Below are 21,306 nucleotides of genomic sequence, written 5' to 3'. Positions count from 1 at the left end.
CAAGAGGTTCTGCACAAAACATAGATTGTTTAACCCTTTTTTGCTGGACAAATGTACATAAGAAGGGAAAGGCCAGGTGCAGGAAGCGCAGGTGGGTTCAGCCTGGCTGCTGCAGTAGAGCTGTGTCAGGAAAGTGGATCCTGGGATCACAGGATCCCTGCCTGCTGCCTCCTCCTGGGTCAGGCAGAGCCGAGTGAGTCCCGTGAGGCTTTTCCCATCCTTTCCACTCCAGGCTTTGGTTCTAGACAAGGAGGGAAGAGCAGGCAGTTAATTAGCTGGGCAATGGTAGACTAGGATCTGGGCTTTTTCCAGCACCGAGTAACTGGCCCAGGAGCCAGCTGTGCTGGCCCTGGGTTGCCATAGTAACAAGGATGCAGAACAGAATCCAGCTCAGTCTGTGGATTTTTTAAACCATAATTCAGACTGTGTTCAGGGCCAGGAGTGAAGCCCAGGCCTCTCAGCTCCTGCCTGTGGGGCTGGGCTGTCTCACACAGCCTGCAAACCACTTGCCATGGGCACCGGGGGTCCCTGTGAGACCCCAGAGGAGGCATCCAGCTCCCCAAAACCCAAAGCACGTGGGAGAGGGAGCAGTGCAGGTCCTGGGAATGCAGTTTTATCTTGGAACCCATCTCCATCCCCACACACAGCACCACTGTGCCCACCAGTGCCATACGAACAGGAGAAGGGGGCAGGCATGGCACCCTTGGCATCAGCCCCCCAGGATTTGAAACTCCCAACCCCACTCCCAGCAGGATGAGCTGCCAAAACCAGGGACCCTCCCAGCCCCGCAGTTTGCCCAGAGCTTGGATTTAAGCAGCAATCTCTTGGCTTGCTGTTCCTATAGCAACCCCTGCCCACACTTTGGATCGCAGTAGCATCACACTCTGCATGCCAGAACCCCTTCCAGGATTTGTCAGCCCTCACAGTGACCCCCAGCTATGCCCCAAACCCCTTAAGGTCTTGGCAAAGGATTGAGGGTGGTCCAGCCACATATAGAGGGTGGGATCTTATGGTGTGGGAGCCAAGAGAAGAGGGAAGAAGTTGTCTCTACCCAAAAAGCCTACCTAGGGCTGCACCATTGGAGAGGGCTGTGCTGCCTTCGGCCTCGGGGGTGTAGGATTGGTGTTTGGGCTTTGTGGCCTCCAGCCCAGCCAGCAGCGTCATGAAGTCGATGACAGTATCGATGTCCTCCTTGTTGGCAGTGGCTTCCCTCAGGGCGCTGACGGCATTGAGGCGGCTGAAGGAGGTCAGCTCGGAGATGTTGGCACGCAGGAAGAGGAGGATGATGTTGAGGTCGTTGAGGGGGCAGGTGAGCATCCTGCGACTGAGCAGGTCGAAGGCAGGCAACATCTCATAGACAGAGAGCAGCCCCTTGTCCCACTGGCAGAGCTGCAGGGCGTTGTAGATGACAACGGGGATGAGGAGGACATAGACACTGCCAACTGAGAGGCTGATGAGCTGGAACACGGAGAAGAAGACCAGCTTGCAAGGGATGAGCGACGGGATGTGCGGCTCTGCCTCGAGCAACCCCGTTTTGATAGAGCAGCTGAACTCATCCTGGAAGAAGATGTTAAGGTGGAGAAAGACCAGGTAGAGGCAAGTGGCAGCCAAGAAGAGGAGCAGCAGCAGGTTCCTCAGGATGTAGATGAACACCAGGGCGTGGGCGTGCTGCTTGCAGGTCAGGTACCGCTCCAGCAACGGGAACTCGAAATACCTCTCCCGGCGGGCCCTGGGGGTGGAGGGACACGGGGAATGAGAGCCACCCCCCATTTCACCCAGGTCCATCCTGGGTGCAGCCACAAAGCCATGTGGAAGGACTCCCTCCAAGGGCCACAGTGACCTGGCCCGGCCTCACCTCTCGTACTCCTCCCAGAATTGCTCTGGCTCAGCACTGGCCTGCTGGACCTTCTTCATGTGCTGCACCAGGCGCACGGAGCGGTTGTAGGATTTATCCAGCTCGTCGATGATGAAGAGGAGGTCACAGTGCAGGGCAGGGGCAGCAGCGTAGCGCCACAGCAGGTACGGCAGGTACATCAGCACCGCCACCACCAGCAGCGAGTAGGGGAAGGCCTGGGCAAAGAATACGAACAGTCACGGAGGATGTGGAGTCACTCTTGCTGTGGACATCCAGATGGGATGCAGGGGCACCCAGAGGTGACTTTGACCCTACCTTGAGAGCCCAGAGGGACTTGGTGATGGCACGTCCCTCGGCGTCGAAGCCATGGTGGATGAGGGAGTCCCAGCAAGCCGTGTCAGTGTAGGCGGACTGCTTCCCCGTGAAGTTGGTGGGAGAGAAGCAGCTGATCTGGGAGCCTGGGGTGAGGAGGAGGAGAGCAAATCTCAGCCATGGAGGGTGGAGGAACACTCCAAAGCCACGAGCAAATGCCTTACAGGAGGGTAATTACATCTCAGGCATTGCTTTGAATCAAAAAAAGCCTTTTTCGTGGTCATTTTGGAGCTGCTGTGTTTCTAGCCAGGACTTTTCCATCTCTTCCCAAACACAAACCCTTTGTGTGTAGCGGTGTGTACACAGTGTAGGGAATTATAGACTAACCAGCCTGAAACTGGAGTAAAACCAAGTCCTCAGGGAGAGCAGTTAGATGCTGGCCAAGGCCAGATTTAGCCTGAGGTCACAATGCATCTCTCCATGCTGCTGCCACCCTCCTCCTCCTCTTCCTCCTCCTTGGAAACAAGCCCATGGCACCCAAAGGTGCTGGGCACGAGGAGCTGAGGCTGGGCATTGCCTCAGTGCTGCTCCTGGGGTTAGCACAGCTGTTCCCACGCTGTCCCAGTGAATTATGATCCATTAAAAACAATCAGTAAACACCCATGAGGCAGAACTGCTCCTAAAACTGTTCCAGGCTGTTCTGCTTTGGATCATGACGCCATCAAGAATAAAGGGGTTTGCCACAACAACCAAACCCCCACTGGTGATTGCCCACGACCTGAAGAACACATTGGAAAAGCCACAACTCACCAGCAGAGAACTCCCGGGCAAAAGCCAGCGAGACGAGGAAGAGGGGCAGCCCCACGGTGACAAACTTCAGCAGGCGATCGCTCGGCAGCTCCAGCCGCAAGCCCTTGGCTCGGGAACTGCTGGGATCCGGGAGCAGAGCATCAGAGAGCATGTACTCGGCAGCCGTGTGCGAGAGGGACATTTTGAAGTGAGGAAGAGACACTGATGAAGGCTTCCTGAGGTGTGACTGGCTCAAGGAGCGACTTTGCCGGGCTGAGGAGCCCCTGCCGAGAGCCTGCTGAGTGCTGTGTCCCTGTGTCCAGCAGCTGTGAATGACAGCTCAGGCAGGGCGTTAAATCACCTCGTAATTACAGGGGAAGCCTTTTCACAAACAGAAATAGAAGAACCCATCCCAGCAGCCGCAGCAGCAGCGACGGGGAAGGCAGCAGGCTGGGAAGGCAGCTTTGCTCCCTGACAACATTCCTGCAGGGCAGCGTTCCTGCCCAGCCACAGACGCTCCTGGCTCCCCGTGGTTTTACCTCCCTCTCTCATCAGCCAACAGATTTCTGGCGCTGTGGCCCAAGGGCATGGGGGTCCCCAGCTATTTTCAGCAGGGAGCCAGGGGACTGGGCCCTCCCACAGCAAAAAGCCCCAGCCAGATACACAGTGGCCCTGTGGGGTATAAAATCCCCTTTGCAGCATCCAAACCAGCCAGAGGGGCCAAGAACATCCTGCTGCCCAGCCCCAAGCTCCTCAGACAGGTCAGGAGACACCAAATGAGGTAATTTTGAGGCAGAACATTGGCTGCAATTCCCCAGATCATCAATCCCTCCTCTTGCCTCCCTCTCAGGGCACAGGGGGAAGAATCTGGCTCCAAGGAAAGCTCCCAAGGGCAGGGGACCCCAATAAGAGGTTCTAAAAATAAGGACAAGGTAACTGAAGGAGCAGTTACAGAACAGTTTCCCAGCAGCACAGTGCTGAGAAACCCACACCAATGCTGCTGGCAGCACAGAGCAGGGGCAGTGTCAAAGCTGCTCAGCCCAGCCCAGCCCAGCCCAGCCAAGCCAAGGAACTCCCTGTGCAGTCTCTCAACACAGCAAAAAATACCAGAGCCAGTGCCAAATTGCACTTTCGATGGATTTTCCAGTGAAGGGACTCTCCAAAGCTGAGCTAAGCAACTCTGGAGAGACAAGTGACAGTTCCAAAATGTGGGAGGGGCTGCAACCAGGTCTGCTCAAACCTACGCAAAGACTGAGTCCCACCCAGCCAGAGCACAGAGACACACACACATCACCTTCCCTCAAGGGAACTGCAGGTTTTATTGCCCAGAAAGTTCAAAACACAAATCAGGCAAAGCCCAACTTTCACCCAGCCTTGCTCGTCTCTACTAGAGGTTCCTCAGTATGTCCAGCTGCTTTCCTGGGCCAGAAGCACATGTAGGCACCCACTCTGAATCCAGCATCAGCACCAGCACAGAGACTGCAGGCTTCACCCCACCACCAGCTCCAAGGTGGGCACGGCTGCTGCCACATGCTGGAGATGTGGAGATACATGGCACCATTCCAGTCCTGCCTCGTCAGTCCTTAGGGATGTCCAGCTCTAGCTTCCTCAGGGTTTTTTGGAAGAAGAGGGGCAGCTTGCAAACAAAGTCCAAGGGCTGGCCCAGGGGCAGGCAGAGGCGGTGGGCGTGCAGGTGCAGGGGCAGGTGCCGAGCCTTGCTCTGCTCCAACTTCAGCCTCCTCAGGGTGAGCTCAGGAAGCTTCTGCAGTAAGGACAGAAAATATTCCCTTCGAAACTGCAGCTTTTCAGCTGGGACTTGAAATCCCCAGCCCACGAACAGCTGGGGGACACAAGGGGCTGTATGCAGCTCCAGCCACTCCCCAGTGCAACACCTGGCACCCTTACCTGGGGCGCCAGTTTGCTCCAGTGTGAGTATTTGTGATCCCCCAGGATGGGGCATCCCAAGCCATAGGCCAGGTGAACCCGGATCTGGTGCTTCACTCCTGAGGAGACAAGGGGAAGAAGAGAAAGCTGACATCCAGCTGGGCCAGGCCTCACCCTCAGTGCTGGACAAAGCCGTGCCGAAATCACTGGCAGCCAGCACCCAGAGCTTTGTCCTAGAAACGGGACAAAGTCTTGTCTGATGACAAGTTCCCTCTTCCAGAGCTCCTGCTGACTGCATAGTGACGCCAGCCGGGGGTCTCTGTACAAATCACAAATGGGACAGGACTGCTGTGGAACGTGCCTTGAGCTGTTTTATTTTTCAGCATCAGTCTCATTCCATGATTACGACAATGGGAAGATGCCAGCAGCTCACATCTCAGGCAGCAGACCAAGAATTTAATGTTACAAGTTTATAAGTTTTTTGAGCAATCACACAAAGCAAAAGCACATTGACAGTAGTTCTGTCTAACCACTATAAGCACACGTACCTTTGGTTAAAACAATGCTTGCTTATTTTGAATCCAATACCTACTTGTAAGCCTTAAGATACAATGCACAGAGCTCCATTATAAGCTTCAACCTTCCTAATATCTTGCTAGATAAACTTTTCTGTAGCTTAGAGAGTTATTCTAGACAAGCGTTAATACACAGACCATTGTTCTATTTGTCTTTGGTCAGCAGAAAAATTATTTAAACTGTAGAAAAGCAATCTCATGGCTGCTGCTTAACTCTAATCACAGTTCTACTGCCTCTGAAGCCTGCCTTTTGCAGCTTTCCCAAAACCCTCTGAGTTTATAGATTCCCACACACAGGGAGCAGATGCAGCCCCGGGGCAGGCCGCACTCACCGGTGATGGGCTGGAGCTGCAGCAGCGAGCAGGCAGAGGCAGCAGCCAGCCGGCGGTAGCGCGTCACCGCGCGCTCGGCGTGCCGATCCCCGCAGGCCTTCACCACCCTGCCATCCTCCGGACACACGCGGTACCTGGGAGCCAGCGTCATCTGAAGGGTGGTGAGAGGGGGAGTTGGGGCAGACCGGAGGGGATGCTGGAGCTGCCTGGCCAGAATGGCAGCTGAGGGAACACAGGACTCACCTTGTAGTGCGACTGGTGGCTCTTCACCTCCTTCTCCACAATGGGGATCTCCACCACGCCCTCAACAGGGTCTGGGTCCCCCAGGACAATTGCCCTGGAAAGGGAAAGCAGAGGTCTGTGGGGTACTACTCTCACAGGAGGGGAACCCTCCCCTCAGCCCCTCTCCCACGACCCAGTCCCATAAAATGGTGCTGAAAGGGAGAAATAAGCAACACCCTTCTACAAAATCCCCACACCCCAGGGATTTTCCCCTCGCCCTTTTTTTTAACAGCCCCATCTTCACTCACGCCTTTCCTACCAGTAGATCTTCTCCACCTGACGGGTTTTGAAGAGCAGACGGATCTTCTCTGCTGCCTCCTTGCTCCGTGCCAGCACCATCACACCCGTGGTCTCCTTGTCCAACCGGTGGCAGAGGTGGAGGGGCTCAGCTCTCATGTTCTCCAGCATCTTGGCCAAAATGGGCAGCACATCAGCGATGCAGTTCTTGATGCCGGGGCCGCCTGTGTGACCCAGGGCAGCAAGGAGTCTCACCTCTTGTACTCCCCATGCACCCTAAATCACCCCAAAATGCCAGGAAAGGCCGAGATCTGACAGTGACCAAGCCCATGGAACCCTCCCTGGGAAGGGAAACCTCAGCACAGGAAGGGCAGAGACAGAGGATCCCATAAGCACCATGGAGCCATTTCCATTCCCCACTTGCCCTCACCATGCACAGGGAGCCCGTAGGGTTTGTCTATCACCACAATCTCCTCATTCTGGTATAGAGTTCTCTGCTTAAGGATCTTGGCCAGGACATTGGGGTGAACCTGCTGCAGCTGCTGGCTCATTGCAGCGAGTTCCCGGAGCCATCGCTGCGTCGGGTCCTTGGGGATCTGAGGAGAGAACGAGACACCAGTGGTGGGGTTTAAACAGCTCTTGGCTCTCACACAGACCTGCACTGGCACCTGCAGCAACGTGCTCGCCTTCCCTGAGCTCCTGCTCCATGACTGAGGGACAGCCTGGGATCCAGAGGGATCGGGACAAGCTCAGTCAGTGGCCTTGGGGAATCTCATGAGGTTCAACGAGGCCAAGGGCAGGTGCTGCACCTGGGCCAGGGCAACCCCCAGGCTCAATCCAGGCTGGGGATGAAGGGATGGAGAGCAGCTCTGGGAGAAGCCCTTGGGGTGCAGGTGGGGGAGAGCTGGACAGGCCCTGGCCCAGAACCCCCCTGTGCTGGGCTGATCCCCAGCCTGGGCAGCAGGGCAGGGGGGATTCTGCCCCTCTGCCCCCCAGGTGAGACCCCACCTGCAGAGCTGCCTCCAGCTCGGGGGTCCCAGCACAGGAAGGAGCTGGAGCTGCTGGAGGAGCCCAGAGGAGGCCACGGAGCTGCTCCAAGGGCTGGAGCCCCTCTGCTCTGCAGCCAGGCTGGGAGAGATGGGGGTGTTTATCTGCAGAAGGCTCCAGGGAGAGCTCAGAGCCCTTGCAGTGCCTAAGGGGGGCTCCAGGAGAGCTGGAGAGGGACTATGGACAAGGGCCCGGAGTGACAGGATAAGAGGGAATAGCTTCACACCGACAAAACACGGAGTTAGAGAGGATACTGGGAAGAAATTTTCCATGTGAGGGTGGTGAGGCCCTGGCACAAGGTGCCCAGAGCACTGCCCCATCCCGGAGTGCCCAAGGCCAGGTTTGGCAGGAGCTGGGAGCACCCTAGTCTACGGGAAGGTGTCCCTGCCCCTGGCAGTGGTGGAACTGGATGGGGTTTCTCCCATTCCACCCGATCCCTCACCGCGAGTCCCGCTCCCCGTGCCCGCCCGCGCTGTGCACGCCGGGACTTGTAGTCCGGACACCCCAGGCCCAGCAGCCCGCACTCCGCTCACCTCTCGCTGTTGCTCCTCGCTCTTCCGCAGCCGCTCCGCCAGCTCCTCCGCCCGCAGAGCCGCCGTCGCCCGTCCGCTCCCGCAGATGCCACGCACCGCCCGGGCCAGCCCCGCGCCACTCCGCCAACAGCGCCTCGCCGCGCCGCCGGCCGCCGCCATCTTCTGCCTCCTTCTCCGCCTCCCTCTGCCGGCCAATGGCGGCGCCGCGGGTGCAGCACCGCGGAGCGCCTGTCCAATGGGAAGGTGTCGCCTGCTGAGCGACAGCCGCGCTATCCAATGGCGGCGCGCGGGGGTGTTTAAACCGCGGCGGCAGTTGCGGGGCACAACGGAGCAGCGGGAGCGGCGCGGCCGGGCCGCAGGTACCGGGGAGCGAGAGGGGTGGGGGGTCCCATCCCGTACAGCCTCGGCCGTCCCCTCAGCGCTGCCTCACTGCGCTGGGGGCGCTGAGCCCCCTCCCATTGCCCCCAAACCAGAACACAACTCCGCTACGCTGGTTTTCTTGAGATTTATAAAAAATAGCACTAAAAAACCACTTTTTTTTTCAACTGCAGTAATTTAAAAAAAGGGGCGAAGCGTCTGCTGCCCCCGTGCCGACGTGCCCCGTCACTCGGTGTCCATACAGATCCTCTTGGGCAGCTGCTCGGGGGCTCCGCTGCTGCCCCGCTTGCCCTCGGGGGGCTCCCCGGCCCCCGGCAGCCCCGGCCCCTGGGGCGGCTCGATGCGGCCCCTCCGCACGAAGTGCTCGATCCGGGCCTCCAGCCCCTCGCATCGGGGCCGGGCCAGCAGGGGCTTGTAGGTGCGGGCTTGGACCCCTTCCACGAAGCCGCTGATCTGGCTGTGGAGTGGGGGCTGCAGCTCACCCCAGGGCACCAGGCTGCTCTCTGGAGCTGTGACGTCATGGAAAAACAACATTTAATTATCCCGTCTTTTCTTTTTTTGATTTTTTTTTTTTAAAGCAGCTAATCCTCTGTAATTCCCAGAATCCCCTAATGGTTGTGTTGGAATGGACCTTAAAGCTTATCTCGTTCCACCCCCTGACATGGGCAGGGACACCTTCCACTGTCCCAGGCTGCTCCAAGCCCTGCCCAGCCTGGCTTTCAACACTGCCAGGGATCCAGGGGCAGCCACAGCTTCTCTGGGCACCCTGTGCCAGGGCCTCCCCAACCTCCCCAGGAAGAATTTCTTCCCAATATCCCATCTAACCCTGCTGTCTGTCAGCATGCATTCAAAGTTATTCCCCCCAGACTCCCTTTACCATTTCTGGTGGCCACGGGAGCAGCATCCAGGCCTGCCAACATGTCCCGGAGCACGTGGGTTTTGACGGCGTGGCTGGCCCAGAGCTGCTGCAAGTGTGTCACATTGAAGCCTTGCACCTCTGGGTCGTAGAGCCACTGCAGGTCTGGGAACTCGCAGTCATACAGGACCAGGGGGAACTCAACTGCCATGCTGGGGACAAGGACAGGAGGAGGAACCACAGAAAGGCTCAAGAACAATGGATCTGCCAAAACCAGCCCTAACCTTCACAGAACTTCCTTTCTGAGTAAAAAGTAACTTAATTTTCACCAAATACCAAAGACTACAGCTGTCAAAACTTTGCTCAAGAGCAAGAAAACAGAGATCCTTGCGGATACGTTCCAGTGAGGCCACTGGCAGTCTGTTTCCATGCATGAGACTGCTTCCTGTGCTGGCATGGCTTGCCAGCAGCACTGCAGGCACAGCTGTTGCTCTGAAGAGCAGCCCATTGGGTTTTCCAGACCGATCCCTACCTGTACTGTGGTTTCCGGGGGTTCTTCTCCACGTTCAGCAGCTCATCAATGACATCCGGGCTCTCCATGCCCTGGCCAATGAGGAAGAGCACGGCCATCATGCAGCGCACTTGGTGGTACAGGAACGCCTGTCCTGTCACCTCGAACTGGCACAGCCGGAAGGGATCCCGTGGCCTGGCTTCTCCTCCCCTGTCCACCCAGGTCACTCTGGCACTGAGGATCGTCCTCTGGAAGTTGAGCACCCCGTTGGCCACGTCCATCTTGCAGAGGTTGCGGAAGTCGTGGGTGCCCACATAGCGCTGGGCCGCGGTGTCCATGAGCGCCACGTCCAGCTGGGCGCAGGGGAAGAAGTAGCGGTACGTGCGGCTCAGGCAGCTGAAACGGGCGCTGAACTCTGGCCCCACGGGGGCCCAGGCCAGCACCCGGATGTCGGGTGGCAGCACCCTGTTGAGGATGTGGGTGTAGCGGAGTTCCTCCTGCTGCCCCTCAGCCTCGTGGCCGTTGAGCTGCTGCCCCTCTGGCAGGCTGGAGCGGAGATCCAGGGAGATCACCTGCAGAAATGAGGAGAGCCAGGATTAGAGCGCGGATGGATGGGCGCAGCGGCATGTGGAGCCAAGTCTTCCCACACCTCTGGGAAATAAATCCAGGATCTCCTACAGATGAAGGTGGCTTCAGTCAGGCAGTCCTGCCGTGGCAGAGCTGCGAGTGCCTCTGAGGACCCGAGCAGATGCCACGGATTCCATTAATAAAACAGGGAAAGTTGCAGGCTGCCTACGTAGCACGGTCTCGGAACGGCTTCATCTTTAGTCACGGGGTTGTAATGTGCTTTTTTTTTTTTTCTCAAGCTGGAGGTGATGACTTGAAGGCAGTAACAGCCTGGCTGGCCGGGAAGCCTGGTGTGGGAACAAGTTCATTCCCACCGTGGGTGCTGTGTGCTGAAGTGGTGCAAGAGAAGGCACCAAATGCCCTGATTTCATGTAGCTCATCCTGTGAAGGAGAGCAGAGCAGCCATTTGAAGTTAAACCTACGCCAGCTTTGCTTTCTGTGCTGGGAGGGAAGAAAGGAGGACCAGCCCTATGGTGAAGCCACCAAGGTTGCTCTCTCCCCAGCATGTCAGCCAGCCTGGTGGCTCCATGCCCACCAAGCAGGCCAGCTTGCTTCCCTCCCTCCAGCTCCCACTCCCACGCTCCCTTCTGCTGGCTGCAGCTCCCCTCAGACCCTTCTGTGCAGGAATTCAGCTGCCTGATGCTGCAGGAAGTGAGCTGGTTCCTGGAGATTTTGGGTTTTTGTAGGGTTGGCAAGTTAAATCAGCTGAAAGGGCCCTGCTGAGGGCAGGGCATCACCAAGCTATTGGGGAATCTGCAGCCTAAAACATGTTTTATCCTCCTAAAACAGGACCCTGGGAAACAACTATATAGGGGGGAAATGGCACTAAAACAGCTTCAGAGGCCTGAAATCATCATTGCACATGCAGGAAGCCATTGCCAGGTTCAGAGCTGATGGCTTTTAAAGAACAAATCCAAGCAGTAATCGCATCAGAACTCCGTCCCCCCCAGGAAAACCGACAGGAACCCCCACTCAGGAGATGCTGACCTGCCCAAAGGCACTGACACCCTTGTCCGTGCGCCCGCAGCGGTGGTAGTTGGACGTCTGTCTGTCGTCCACCAGCCGGGTCTTCTTCAGGGCTTCAAAGAGTTTCTCCTCGATGGTGTTGGGGGTGTTCTCCTGGCTGGCAAAGCCCTGGTAGCCCCAGCCCAGGTAGGCGATGCGCAGTGCCACGTGTCTGCGGCTGTGGGCACCGAAATCAAAGGGCCGTTGTTGGCGTTTCCTGGCTTTCCCAGAGGCTGGAGGAGCCTCTCTCCTCCCAGAACCCTCCTTGTCCTCCTGGAGCTTCTCCTGCAGCCGCTTCACCTCCACTTCCAGCTCCTGCACCCTCCTCAGGAGCTGCTCATGGTCAGTAGCTGTGCTCTCCTCAGCCATAGCCAGCACCTTGGAGTGTCAGTTTGTTGCTGATGGATCCTTGGGGTCTGCAGGGAAAGAAAAAAAATGGTGGATTTGCATTTTTATGTAGTTTTTATTAGATCTCTAGGCTTTTCCTGCAAAATAACTGCTACCAACAGAGTCAGTCTTTATTGTCTGAACCCCTTGGTGTTCCCAGGGGAGCACAGGCAGGGCAGGCCCACTGGTGCTTAGCTCGGGCAGCTTCATTTCACTCAAATCTCTTTTTTTGGGCTCTTCAATCACTCCTCTTCCCCCAGCTGATGGGATCTGCTCTGTCAGCAGCAGCACGTTCCCGGCGAGCCGTCACGGAGCCCTTGTCACTTTCACACCTGCATCCCCGCTGCAGACAGCGTGCTGACGGCTGCCACTCAGCCCGCCCCGCCATCTGCTCCCACTGTTCCCAGCGGCACCAGCAACACTTGCGGCTTTTCAAACTGCCTTAAAGAGATCCCAAACCTGTGCTGAGAGTGGAATCTGTGTCTGGATCCCTTTTTGTCACAGGGCTGGAGGTTTACTATCACCAGACTCATAAATGAGCATCTAAACACACTGCACTGAGCCCTTCCCTCCTCTGGAAGTAAAACAACCTCTTGGATGTCTCTTGATTAAATTATGACTAAATGTTGTGGGTTTAGAAGCAGAGGTACAAGGAAAGACCATTAATCTCTCACCCAGTGCATGGAACCTACCCCTGTTTTTCCATGAGTACTTCATTTATCACATAATTAATTTTAGTGTAGTTTTCTAGCAGGAATTTAGGGGTTGTGTTTGAATTACTGTAGGGAAGAGCCTTCTGCTGGCAGCAGGAGGTTTAGCAGTGCACTGAGGACACCCCCAACCTAAATCAACACCCCTGAACCCAAAAACTTGAGGATCAGAACCCCTTTGACATCTTTAGCCAACCTGAATGTACTGCAGTAAATTAACCCTGGTTTCTTTTTCTGCAGAATCCACCCAGTTTGGTGGGAACCATGGAGAAGGTGCTAAGAGCAGAGTACCAGGAGCAGCTGGCAGCTGATCTGAGCCCACAGAGCTCCTGGCAGGGATACAGCGACGTGCCATCGTCTTTCCAGGATGATCCCTATGCTGACTCATCCATCATTTCTGGCATACAGTCAGACGTGCCCATGGATCAGAGGGAAGCCAGGAGGTTGGTGATGAAGAGGAAGGTGCTGAGGCACAGACCCGATGGAAGGGTGGAGGTCTCCGATGAGTCACCGAGCATCAAGTCAGATATAAACACCTATCCATGGGACCTGGGGCATTCCAGGACTTACACGGATGACGCCATCTCCGAAGGGGGAACAGAGACCACCAGTGGCACCTTGGAGGACTTCCTGCACTATGAGGATGATGACTGGTTCCTTGAGGACAAGCCCTACTCTCTCCTCGGGGATTTTGGGAGCGACACTATATCCAAGCGCTCCGTGCCACGCGGGCGATCGCCCACGGTGCCCGCTTACATTGCTCCACAGGCTGAGAGAGTGAAGAGAACTGACCCGGTGGCCAGACTCAATGCATACAGGCAAGACTGGGAAAGATTCCGCTTTCCCGGGCAGGATTCCCACCAGGGCTTGCGCTGGGCCACGCGGACGCAGATGCTGCAGTCAGGGCTGCCGCGCCGGGCACAGAAGCGCCTCGTCCCCAACACGTACGAGGTGCCCACGACGAAGAAGCGCGACTCGCTGCGCTTCGGCGTGCGCTGGGACCTGGCCCACTGCAACATGCCCCGCCGGAACACCACCTCCTAGAGCCACAGCCCTGCTGCTTTCTTCTCCTCAACATCCTCCATAGTCTGGAAAATTCCCTGGTGAACTTCAGGCAGCTTAAGTTGTGGTGTGGAGGAGGTTTTCTTTGCAATGTCTCGGCAGTATCTTTCTCAATAAAGCATTTGCAAAGACTCCTTATTGTTCTGTCGTTTCATTAGAAACACTACAGGCAACATCCATTATTCCAGACTTATCTCTGCATCACCTAACTCTGCTGCCTTTGCCTTATTTTACCTCATCTTTAAAATAAAGGAGCTTTAGGATGGGAACAAAGTATTATTAGCACTACTAGTAGTGTTTATTACTATTCCTAGTGTTAATTTTTTTCCAAGATATGGGAATGGACTGAAAAGGTGGCAGTTCTGGTGCAGGAAAGGGTCCCCAAAAGCTCAGTGGGATGGCTGGAAAAGGGAGCAGGATGATGGGAAGCATGTGACAGCTGCAGCCTGGAATTCTGTGTCCAGCCTCCCCTGAACCTCCCTGGGAGGTGATCCCAGATGGGGGACAAAGAAGCTTGAGGACCTGGCTGTCACCCCACAGTGAAGGGGTTCTGGCATCTTGGGGAACCTTCCAGGTTGGAGGTCCCTGACTCTCCAGCACCCTGTGGATCCTCATCCATCTGTGAAGGGGTCTTTGTGCCCCAGAACCCTTGAAACCCTCCCCAAACTCTTATGGGGGACAGCACCCCAACCCTACAGCCTCCCTGTTCCTTCAGCACCCAAGGGCCCCTTCCCTCGCCTCTCAGAGCCTGTGAGGACCCTGACTGCAGCAGGGCACCCTTCCTGCTCTACAGGGTTCCTGTCATCCAACTCCCCAGGGACCCCCCCATGCCCACTATAAGTCAGTCTCTATTCCCCAGAGATACCCAAAGCCTTATGGGGACCAGTGCTGGCCACATGTAGGATCCCTCTGTGCAATCGGGGACCCTCGCTGCCCTCTGGGGTCCCTGTTCCCCCGCATCCCAGGGACCCGCCAAAACTCCATGGGATCCCTGCATCTCCATCACCTTGGGGACACCTCCTTCCCTCTTGGTGTCCCAGGACTCAGCATCCTGCGGGGAGGGGGACACAGCCCCCACACCCTGCGGGAGACGGGACCCTCCCTCCTCGATGCTCCCTGTCCCCGACTGCGCAGGGCTTCCCAGCACCCAGCACGCTGTGCGACAGGCTCTGCGCCCCAGGAGCCCCCCAAACCTTACAGGGACGCGTGCTGGCACCGTACGGAGTCCCCGTGTGCAGCAGGGGACCCTCCCCGCCCTGCGAGGTGCCGCTGCCCAGTACTCCAAGCGGGGTCCCGCTCGGCGCGGCCGCCCCGCGCTGCCCGGGCCGTACGCGCTGCCGCCGCTCCGGTGCCGGATGTTCCCGCCCCATCCGGCGCCCCGGCACTGTGGGACTGCGCCATGGCGGGGGCGGAGCGCGGGCTCCGCGGGCTCGGCCCGGCGGGCGGCGGCCCCGGCCCGGGCTGCCCGTGGCACGGGGCGGCTCCGCGCCGCTCTGGCTCCCGCTGGCCCGGGCTGCGCTGGCCCGAGCGGCCCGCCCGGGGCACGGCCCGCGGGCTCGGCCTGCTCCCCGCGCCGCCCGCGCTCCGGGCCGAGCCGGAGGACGAGGAGAGAGGTGGGTCCGGAGGGGATCGCGGTACAGCCGCGCTCCGAGCCCCGCCGAGGGTCCCGAGGGAGGGGCGGCCCACGGCACTTAGCCGTAATTGAATCAAGAGGAGGGAAGGGCTCAGTGCAGTGTGTTTAGGTGCTCATTTATGAGTATGGTGATAGTAAGTCTGGAATAATGGATGTTGCCTGCAGTGTTTCTAATGAACCCACAGAACAATAAGAAATCCTCTGGGGAGAGAAGAGGGTTCTCATTACAAGCCCTTTGTTGTAAACTAAAACACAAGAAGTTCCACCTCAGCATGAGGAAGAACTTCTTGACATGGAGAGCGGCAGAGCGCTGGGACAGACTGCCCAGAGAGGTCCTGGATTCTCCCTCCTTAGAGACATTCCAGACCTACAGGAACACGTTCCTGTGTCACCTCCATTTGACCCTTCCTTGGAAGCAGTTTGGACTGGATAATTTCCTGAGATTCCTTCCAACCCTAATGATTCTGTGATTCCGTTTGTTTTATTTACGGAGTTGCTGCCTTTCCCAGTGCCGCTGGCTGAGCTGTCACTGATGAACAAGTTGATCCACACGTCCCTGGTGGAGTCCCAGCAGCACGTGGAGATCCTGCAGCGAGACCCCAGCTCCCCACTCTTTTCCATCAAGACCTTTGAGGAGCTGCCCCTGTGAGTTGCCACAGCCCCCGCCCCACCACGCTCCAGCACACCAGCCTCCTTCACATGGGCCCTTGGCTGCTTTGTTTCCACAGGAAGAAGGAGCTCCTGCAGGGCGTTTATATGATGGGCTTCAACAGACCATCCAAAATCCAGGAGCAGGCTCTGCCCCTCATGCTGGCATACCCGTGAGTAGGAACACGGCTGAGCCCCGGCTCCTCACAGCATCCCAGCACCCGACCCCTGCGTTGCACTAAGCTGCTTTTGCCTTGCAGGCCCCAAAATCTGATTGCCCAGAGCCAGTCAGGGACAGGGAAAACAGCAGCTTTTGTCTTGGCCATGTTGAGCAGAGCCAGTGCCAGCGAGAAATATCCGCAGGTAACGCAGGACAGGGAGAGCTGCTGCAGGAGGGGTTGGCCCAGGCGCCCAGGACACTGCCAGGGGCAGAGCTCTGGGCTTTGTCCCTGTTCCTGTGTGACTTTACCCACTGGAGTGGGGTGATAAACCACCAGGGCACAGTGGCAGGTAGGACTAAAGGCACAGTGCCCACCTCAGGATTGGCAGAGTGGATCAATCCAGGCTTCAGTTACCCTGGAATTTGAGTTTTGAGGAGCAGCTGCAGACAGCGCTGGTTTCTGGTGGTCAGATACTCCCAGCGCCCTCTCTGGGTGCAGAGCCAGCTTTGCCAGCAGTTTCCAGCCTTGTAAGATCTCCTTTTGTAAGTGTGGACAGTGTGACTGAGCTAGGGCACAGGAACAAGCTGCACCACGCTTCTGAGAGATGCATTTCCTCCTCCAAAAGAGCAGCGGCAGCTTCTTTCTGCCCCCTTGGCTGGAGCTGGGGACGCAGCCCAGCTCCTGAGCCCCCAGCCGTGCTGTGCTGCCCCATGCCCTGTGCCTCAGTGCTATGGCATGCTGCTGAGCTCCTCTGCCCCTGTGCCCATCCTGGGCCTGACAGCTCCTTCTCTGCTCTCCTGCCAGTGCCTGTGCCTGGCTCCCACCTACGAGCTGGCCCTGCAGATCGGGCAGGTGGTGCGCGCCATTGGGAAGTTCTGCACGGACATCAAGGTGAACTACGCTGTCCGGGGAAACCGAGGTGAGTCCAGCCCAGCACAGCTCCCAGCACTGCTGCAGAAACAGGGAGGGAGCACAGGGATCCTCTCTTGGAGCCTGGAGCTACCAGGGACTGCCCAGACATCCATGAAGGGCAATAATGTAGTGTCTGTCCCCTCTCCTGCTGAGGAGGCTGTTCCATTGTCACTGGCTGCTTGCAGACTCCCTTTTCCTACATGGGGGTGGTTCCCATGCCCCAAGGCTGTAGGGAAGTGTCATGATGACCCCTGGAAGGCATCACTGAGCAGCCAGAGTCTGAGCAAGCCAAGGGAAAACACAGAGCAGCAGAGAGCTCCATGCCTGGAGGCGGCCAAATAAATGCCTTTTGCCCCCTTGCAGTTCTGAAGGGCACAGTGCTGGAGGAGCAGATCATCATTGGAACACCAGGCACCACCCTGGACTGGTGCTTCAAGCAACGCATCCTGGACCTGACAAAGATCTCCTTGTTCGTGCTGGATGAGGCTGACATCATGATCGACACGCAGGGCCTCTCCTGTCAGAGCATCCGCATCCACAGGTGAGGATTGCTGAGAGCTGCTGCCCTGCTTTCCCTTCTCTCCTGTAGTTTTAAAGGAGTCTGTTACCAAAGGGCTGTGAGAGTGTGCCCATGGTGCCAAAGAGGCTTGTCCACAGGTCTGTCTGTCTGTATGCACTGGACACACAGGAAGACACTTCACCTTGTTTAGCTTTCCTTTGAGCTGTTACAGGCCTTGGATTCACTCACAGAACCATACAATGGCCTCAATTGGAAGGGACCCTAAAGCCCATCTTGTTCCCACCCTTTCCCACTGGCAGGGACACCTTCCATTAGACCAGGTTGCTCAGAGCTCCAGCCAGCTTGGCCTTGAGCACTTCCAGGGATGGGGCAGCCACAGCTGCTCCGGGCAACCTATGCCAGGGCATCACCATCCTCACAGGGAAGAACTTCCTCCTAACATGTAAACCTGTTTTCTTTCAGTGTGAAGCCATTCCCCTATTTTCCTGTCACTATAGACTCTTGTAAAAAGTCTCTTTCCATCTTTCCTGTCAGCCATCTTTGCCTCCCTTTCCATTGAAGGCAACACAAAATCAGTTTAAATTAGGGTTTCTGTCCTTCTCCTGGGCAGCAGCAGCTGCTCTCCAGGGCTGACAGAGCTTTTTCCCTGCCCCAGGGCTCTTCCCAAGAGCTGCCAAGTGCTGCTGTTCTCAGCCACTTACAAGGAGCCCGTGCGGGCCTTTGCGGAGAGGATCATCCCCGACCCCATCGTGATCAAGCTGCGTGAGGAGGAGCTCACCCTGAGCAACATCAGGCAGTACTTCATGGTGTGCCAGAGCTCAGATGAGCAGTACAGGGCCCTCTGCAACCTCTATGGCAGCTTCACCATCGGTCAGGTCATGATCTTCTGCCAGGTAAGGGGCCTGGCTGGGAGAGCCCTGCACTGCCCCTCTCCCATTGGGAATAGCAGGAATGGGTCATTTGACAGTGTGGGCACGGTGGGCTCCTCCCAAAACCCCCAAAACAAAGGAGCAGACCCCTGGGGAGTGTTGAAAACTGCCATGAGCTCCCTCAAAAGGGGCAGGGCACTCTGGAGAGGGAGCTCTTGGCCTCAGCCTCTCCCCGTGTGCGCAGACCCGGAGGCTGGCAGACTGGCTGTCGGCGAAGATGAGCCGGGACGGGCACCAAGTGGCCATCCTGACAGCAGAGCTGACGGTGGTGCAGCGGGCCAGCGTCATCCAGCGCTTCCGTGAGGGCAAGGAGAAGGTCCTGATCGCCACCAACGTCTGTGCCAGAGGTCTCCTGGCAAACCCAGCGCCCCTCTGATGGCCCAAAACGCACCGGGCCTGCTGTTCTTCCACGTGGGCTTGAGCAGCAGGTCCTGTGGGACGAGGTATCCCAAGAGGATCCTCTCCCTCTGTTCCAGGCATTGATGTGCAGCAGGTGACCACGGTGGTGAACTTTGGGCTGCCCATGGATCAGGACGGCGAGCCGGATTTTGAGACCTACCTGCACCGCATTGGGAGGGCAGGGCGCTTCGGGCACCGCGGCATCGCCTTCAGCGTGGTGCAGAGAGAGACCGTGCGCCTCGTGCACAAGATTGAGGAGTATTTCCGTGAGTATCCACATGGATCTGCTGCTCCCAGAGGCAGGGCTGGGACTGTGATCCCCTCCAGCAAATTGCTGTACAGCTGCATGCACTGGACACACAGGAAGACACTTCACCTTGTTTAGCTTTCCTTTGAGCTGTTACAGGCCTTGGATTCACTCACAGAACCATACAATGGCCTCAATTGGAAGGGACCTTAAAGCCCGTCTTGTTCCCACCCTTTCCCATTGGCAGGGACACCTTCCATTAGACCAGGTTGCTCAGAGCTCCAGCCTGCTTGGCCCTGAACACTTCCAGGGATTATTTCCTGTTGGCAAGTAGTCCATGTTGGGCTGCTCCTCTCCCCAGGGCTCATCTCACCAGGAACGGGGACCGATACAGCTTTTAGGGTGATTTTTGCTCCCCAGCTGGCAAATTTCCCAAGAAGCAGCCCTGGAGGTTGTGTGCAACTTGCAAGGGATGTTACCAGTACCCAGGATGCCTCAACACCTTCTTTTTTTCCCTCTTTCAGGCATTTTTTCTGCCTTTCCTTGCAAGCGCTTGTCCCAGGGGACCTGGTGCCCCAGCTCAGCTCAGCCCTGGCTGTGGGAGAGGAGGTGGCAGCTGTGGAAATCTTTCCTGAGTGGAAATTGATTGTCACTTGCTAACATCAAGAGGATTTTCATGGGATTTGCCAGATGCCAGGGCTGCACTGATGGTTTTTTGAATCCCAGTGACTGTTTTTCCTGTGATTTTTTAGAGGAAAGAAGGTTATAGAAGCCTTCTGATGGGCAGTAAACTGTGTCCATTCCACATCTACAGCCTCAGAGCCGCTCAGCCCTCTTGGTTCCTTCAAATACCCACCTGTCCTTGGAACCTGGAGTGAGCCTGAGGCAGACACCAGGCAGAGGAGACACGAGCCCCACATTCTGGCAGAGGTTGCTGCTGTGGAGTAGAAGCAATGAGCAGCTGGAACAACTGGCATGGGGATGAGATGAGCCCAACCACAGCCATGGGCAGAAGGAGCCAGTGTGAGGATGAACCCCCAGCTTGTGCTTTTCATGTTGTGGTGTTGCAGTTGGAGGGTACAGACCCTCCCTGTCCTCGTGGCTGTGGAGGTGGGAACAGGGAGTGGGGCACATCAGAGGCTGAGCTCTGTGCTGCTGCTGCTGCTGCTGCTGCTGCCCTGATCCAGCTCCCCTCCTGCTTTGTGCCAGCTGATTTCCCTGCTGACCCCATTTCCCCTGCACTTCCTCCCAGCTGATTTCCCTGCTGCAGTGAGCACTCCAGGAGCTTCCCAGCTGGTGTGGGGCACTCAGGTGGTGCAGACAGTGCTCAGGGGAGCGAGCTCTGCACTCACATACCAACAATTGCTCTTTCCTTCCTACAGAGACCACGATCAAGCAGCTGGATCCGTACGACATGGACGAGCTGGAGAAGCTTGCAGCTGAGTGAGGAGCAGGGATTCGTTCTCCCAAATCCAAGTTGTAGTTCTAAACAGGAGGAAAAGTTACAGGGGAAGACTTCCCGGTTCTCTTGTATCCTGAAGCTGTTGAGTTCTGTTGTGTTGTCTGAGGAGAGGCTGGAGCGAACCTTGTCTCGCTAGGTGGCAGCAGGAATCCACTGCTGCCATCCCAGATCCCGGGGCAAAATCCAAGTGTTCAGGGTCCCGGCAGTGCAGGAGAGAGCTTGGACCCCCGGGGCTTCCAAAATCCAAGTGTTCAGGATCCCATCAGTGAGGGAGAGAGGTTGGACCCCAGGGGTCTGAAACCCAAATGTTTGGGGTCCCAGCAGTGTGAGGACAGAAGTTGGACTCAGGGACAGGGCTGGTTTTGTGCCTTTGTTAATCTTTAATAAATAAAATTGTTTGTAATCACCAGGATGGCTCCTTCTTTACCAAAATTCTCTGAAATATATCAACCCTTGCAGATGAGGTTCGATTAGGTCAGTGTTGACAATGATGTCATTTATTGGGTTGGCTACTGTCCCCTGCTTTCCTCATCCAGATTTCTATCCAAACCCAACCTGAAAGGGCACAAAAAGTGACCAAAATGTGATGGAGTGCAGCCAGAGGCTTGTGGCAGTAGAAGCAGGACCTGGTGGTAGCAGGAGGAGGCCTGGCCCTGGCTCTGCAGTTCCTTGCCACCAGCTTTAACCCTCTGGGGCATTTCAAGCCTCCCTGTGGAGAGTACACACATTTAGTATTAACAGTGTGGTTTTGGTAATTCTAGTTAAAGGATCAGTGAAGGAGATGGGAGATGGAAGGTAGTTTTGCAGTCTCTGCTGGGTGTTCCCTGATCCCCCTCACCACGTGCACCCCCAAATCCCCCCTGGCTTGCTGCAGCCCCTTGGCATTGCCTTACGGCCCAGCCGCCCCTATGAATGTTTGATGGTCTGGGGCGTTGCAGACAGTGGGAGATGAAATATCAAACCTTGCTCCTTGCCTGGCTTCCCCAGCTCCAAACCCCCCAGCTTTGATCACA

The 21,306-nt window shown here is 56.8% G+C and overlaps 5 protein-coding genes across 9 annotated transcripts; 2 read left to right on the top strand and 3 right to left on the bottom strand.

The window, feature by feature from the left end:
- Positions 1-161: 161 nt before the first annotated feature.
- On the bottom strand, positions 162-3,158 carry PANX3 (pannexin 3). Its single transcript, XM_030964849.1, has 5 exons — positions 2,978-3,158; positions 2,171-2,313; positions 1,856-2,070; positions 1,065-1,729; positions 162-241 (listed from the first exon to the last, which is right to left on the bottom strand). Exons 1-5 carry the CDS (start codon positions 3,156-3,158, stop codon positions 180-182), a joined length of 1,266 nt encoding a protein of 421 aa, XP_030820709.1. The 3' UTR covers positions 162-179.
- A 1,098-nt stretch (positions 3,159-4,256) lies between these two features.
- Positions 4,257-8,168, bottom strand: RPUSD4 (RNA pseudouridine synthase D4). Of its 2 annotated transcripts, none has more exons than XM_030964850.1 (7): positions 7,847-8,168; positions 6,697-6,862; positions 6,289-6,490; positions 5,991-6,084; positions 5,748-5,898; positions 4,862-4,959; positions 4,257-4,718 (listed from the first exon to the last, which is right to left on the bottom strand). In XM_030964850.1, the coding sequence occupies exons 1-7, from the start codon at positions 8,003-8,005 to the stop codon at positions 4,533-4,535; spliced, it is 1,056 nt and encodes a 351-aa protein (XP_030820710.1). In that variant the 5' UTR covers positions 8,006-8,168; the 3' UTR covers positions 4,257-4,532. The 2 variants fall into 2 exon arrangements, with proteins under 2 accessions (XP_030820710.1, XP_030820711.1); XM_030964851.1 differs by having other exon boundaries at positions 5,748-5,881.
- Positions 8,145-13,490, top strand: HYLS1 (HYLS1 centriolar and ciliogenesis associated). Its single transcript, XM_030964852.1, has 2 exons — positions 8,145-8,205; positions 12,561-13,490. Exon 2 carries the CDS (start codon positions 12,585-12,587, stop codon positions 13,362-13,364), a length of 780 nt encoding a protein of 259 aa, XP_030820712.1. The 5' UTR covers positions 8,145-8,205; positions 12,561-12,584; the 3' UTR covers positions 13,365-13,490.
- Positions 8,315-14,725, bottom strand: PUS3 (pseudouridine synthase 3). Of its 3 annotated transcripts, XM_030964846.1 has the most exons (6): positions 14,581-14,725; positions 11,206-11,639; positions 10,128-10,163; positions 9,613-10,097; positions 9,102-9,292; positions 8,315-8,733 (listed from the first exon to the last, which is right to left on the bottom strand). In XM_030964846.1, the coding sequence occupies exons 2-6, from the start codon at positions 11,590-11,592 to the stop codon at positions 8,450-8,452; spliced, it is 1,383 nt and encodes a 460-aa protein (XP_030820706.1). In that variant the 5' UTR covers positions 11,593-11,639; positions 14,581-14,725; the 3' UTR covers positions 8,315-8,449. The 3 variants fall into 3 exon arrangements, with proteins under 3 accessions (XP_030820706.1, XP_030820705.1, XP_030820704.1); XM_030964844.1 differs by having other exon boundaries at positions 8,450-8,733; positions 9,613-10,163; XM_030964845.1 differs by lacking the exon at positions 14,581-14,725 and having other exon boundaries at positions 9,613-10,163; positions 11,206-11,592.
- Positions 14,726-14,891: 166 nt separating this feature from the next.
- Positions 14,892-20,878, top strand: DDX25 (DEAD-box helicase 25). Of its 2 annotated transcripts, XR_004061369.1 has the most exons (11): positions 14,892-14,995; positions 15,525-15,660; positions 15,744-15,836; positions 15,924-16,026; positions 16,629-16,743; positions 17,100-17,277; positions 17,912-18,149; positions 18,370-18,532; positions 18,662-18,850; positions 19,356-19,854; positions 20,214-20,878. XR_004061369.1 is itself a non-coding variant. In XM_030964848.1 (10 exons), exons 2-10 carry the CDS (start codon positions 15,548-15,550, stop codon positions 20,276-20,278), a joined length of 1,257 nt encoding a protein of 418 aa, XP_030820708.1. In that variant the 5' UTR covers positions 14,892-14,995; positions 15,525-15,547; the 3' UTR covers positions 20,279-20,871. The 2 variants fall into 2 exon arrangements, 1 of the variants encoding a protein (XP_030820708.1); XM_030964848.1 differs by lacking the exon at positions 19,356-19,854 and having other exon boundaries at positions 20,214-20,871.
- Positions 20,879-21,306: the final 428 nt, after the last annotated feature.

This window comes from Camarhynchus parvulus, chromosome 24 (assembly GCF_901933205.1).
Source record: "Camarhynchus parvulus chromosome 24, STF_HiC, whole genome shotgun sequence".
Lineage (NCBI taxonomy): Eukaryota > Metazoa > Chordata > Aves > Passeriformes > Thraupidae > Camarhynchus > Camarhynchus parvulus.
This window is presented reverse-complemented; position numbering and strand designations above follow the sequence as displayed.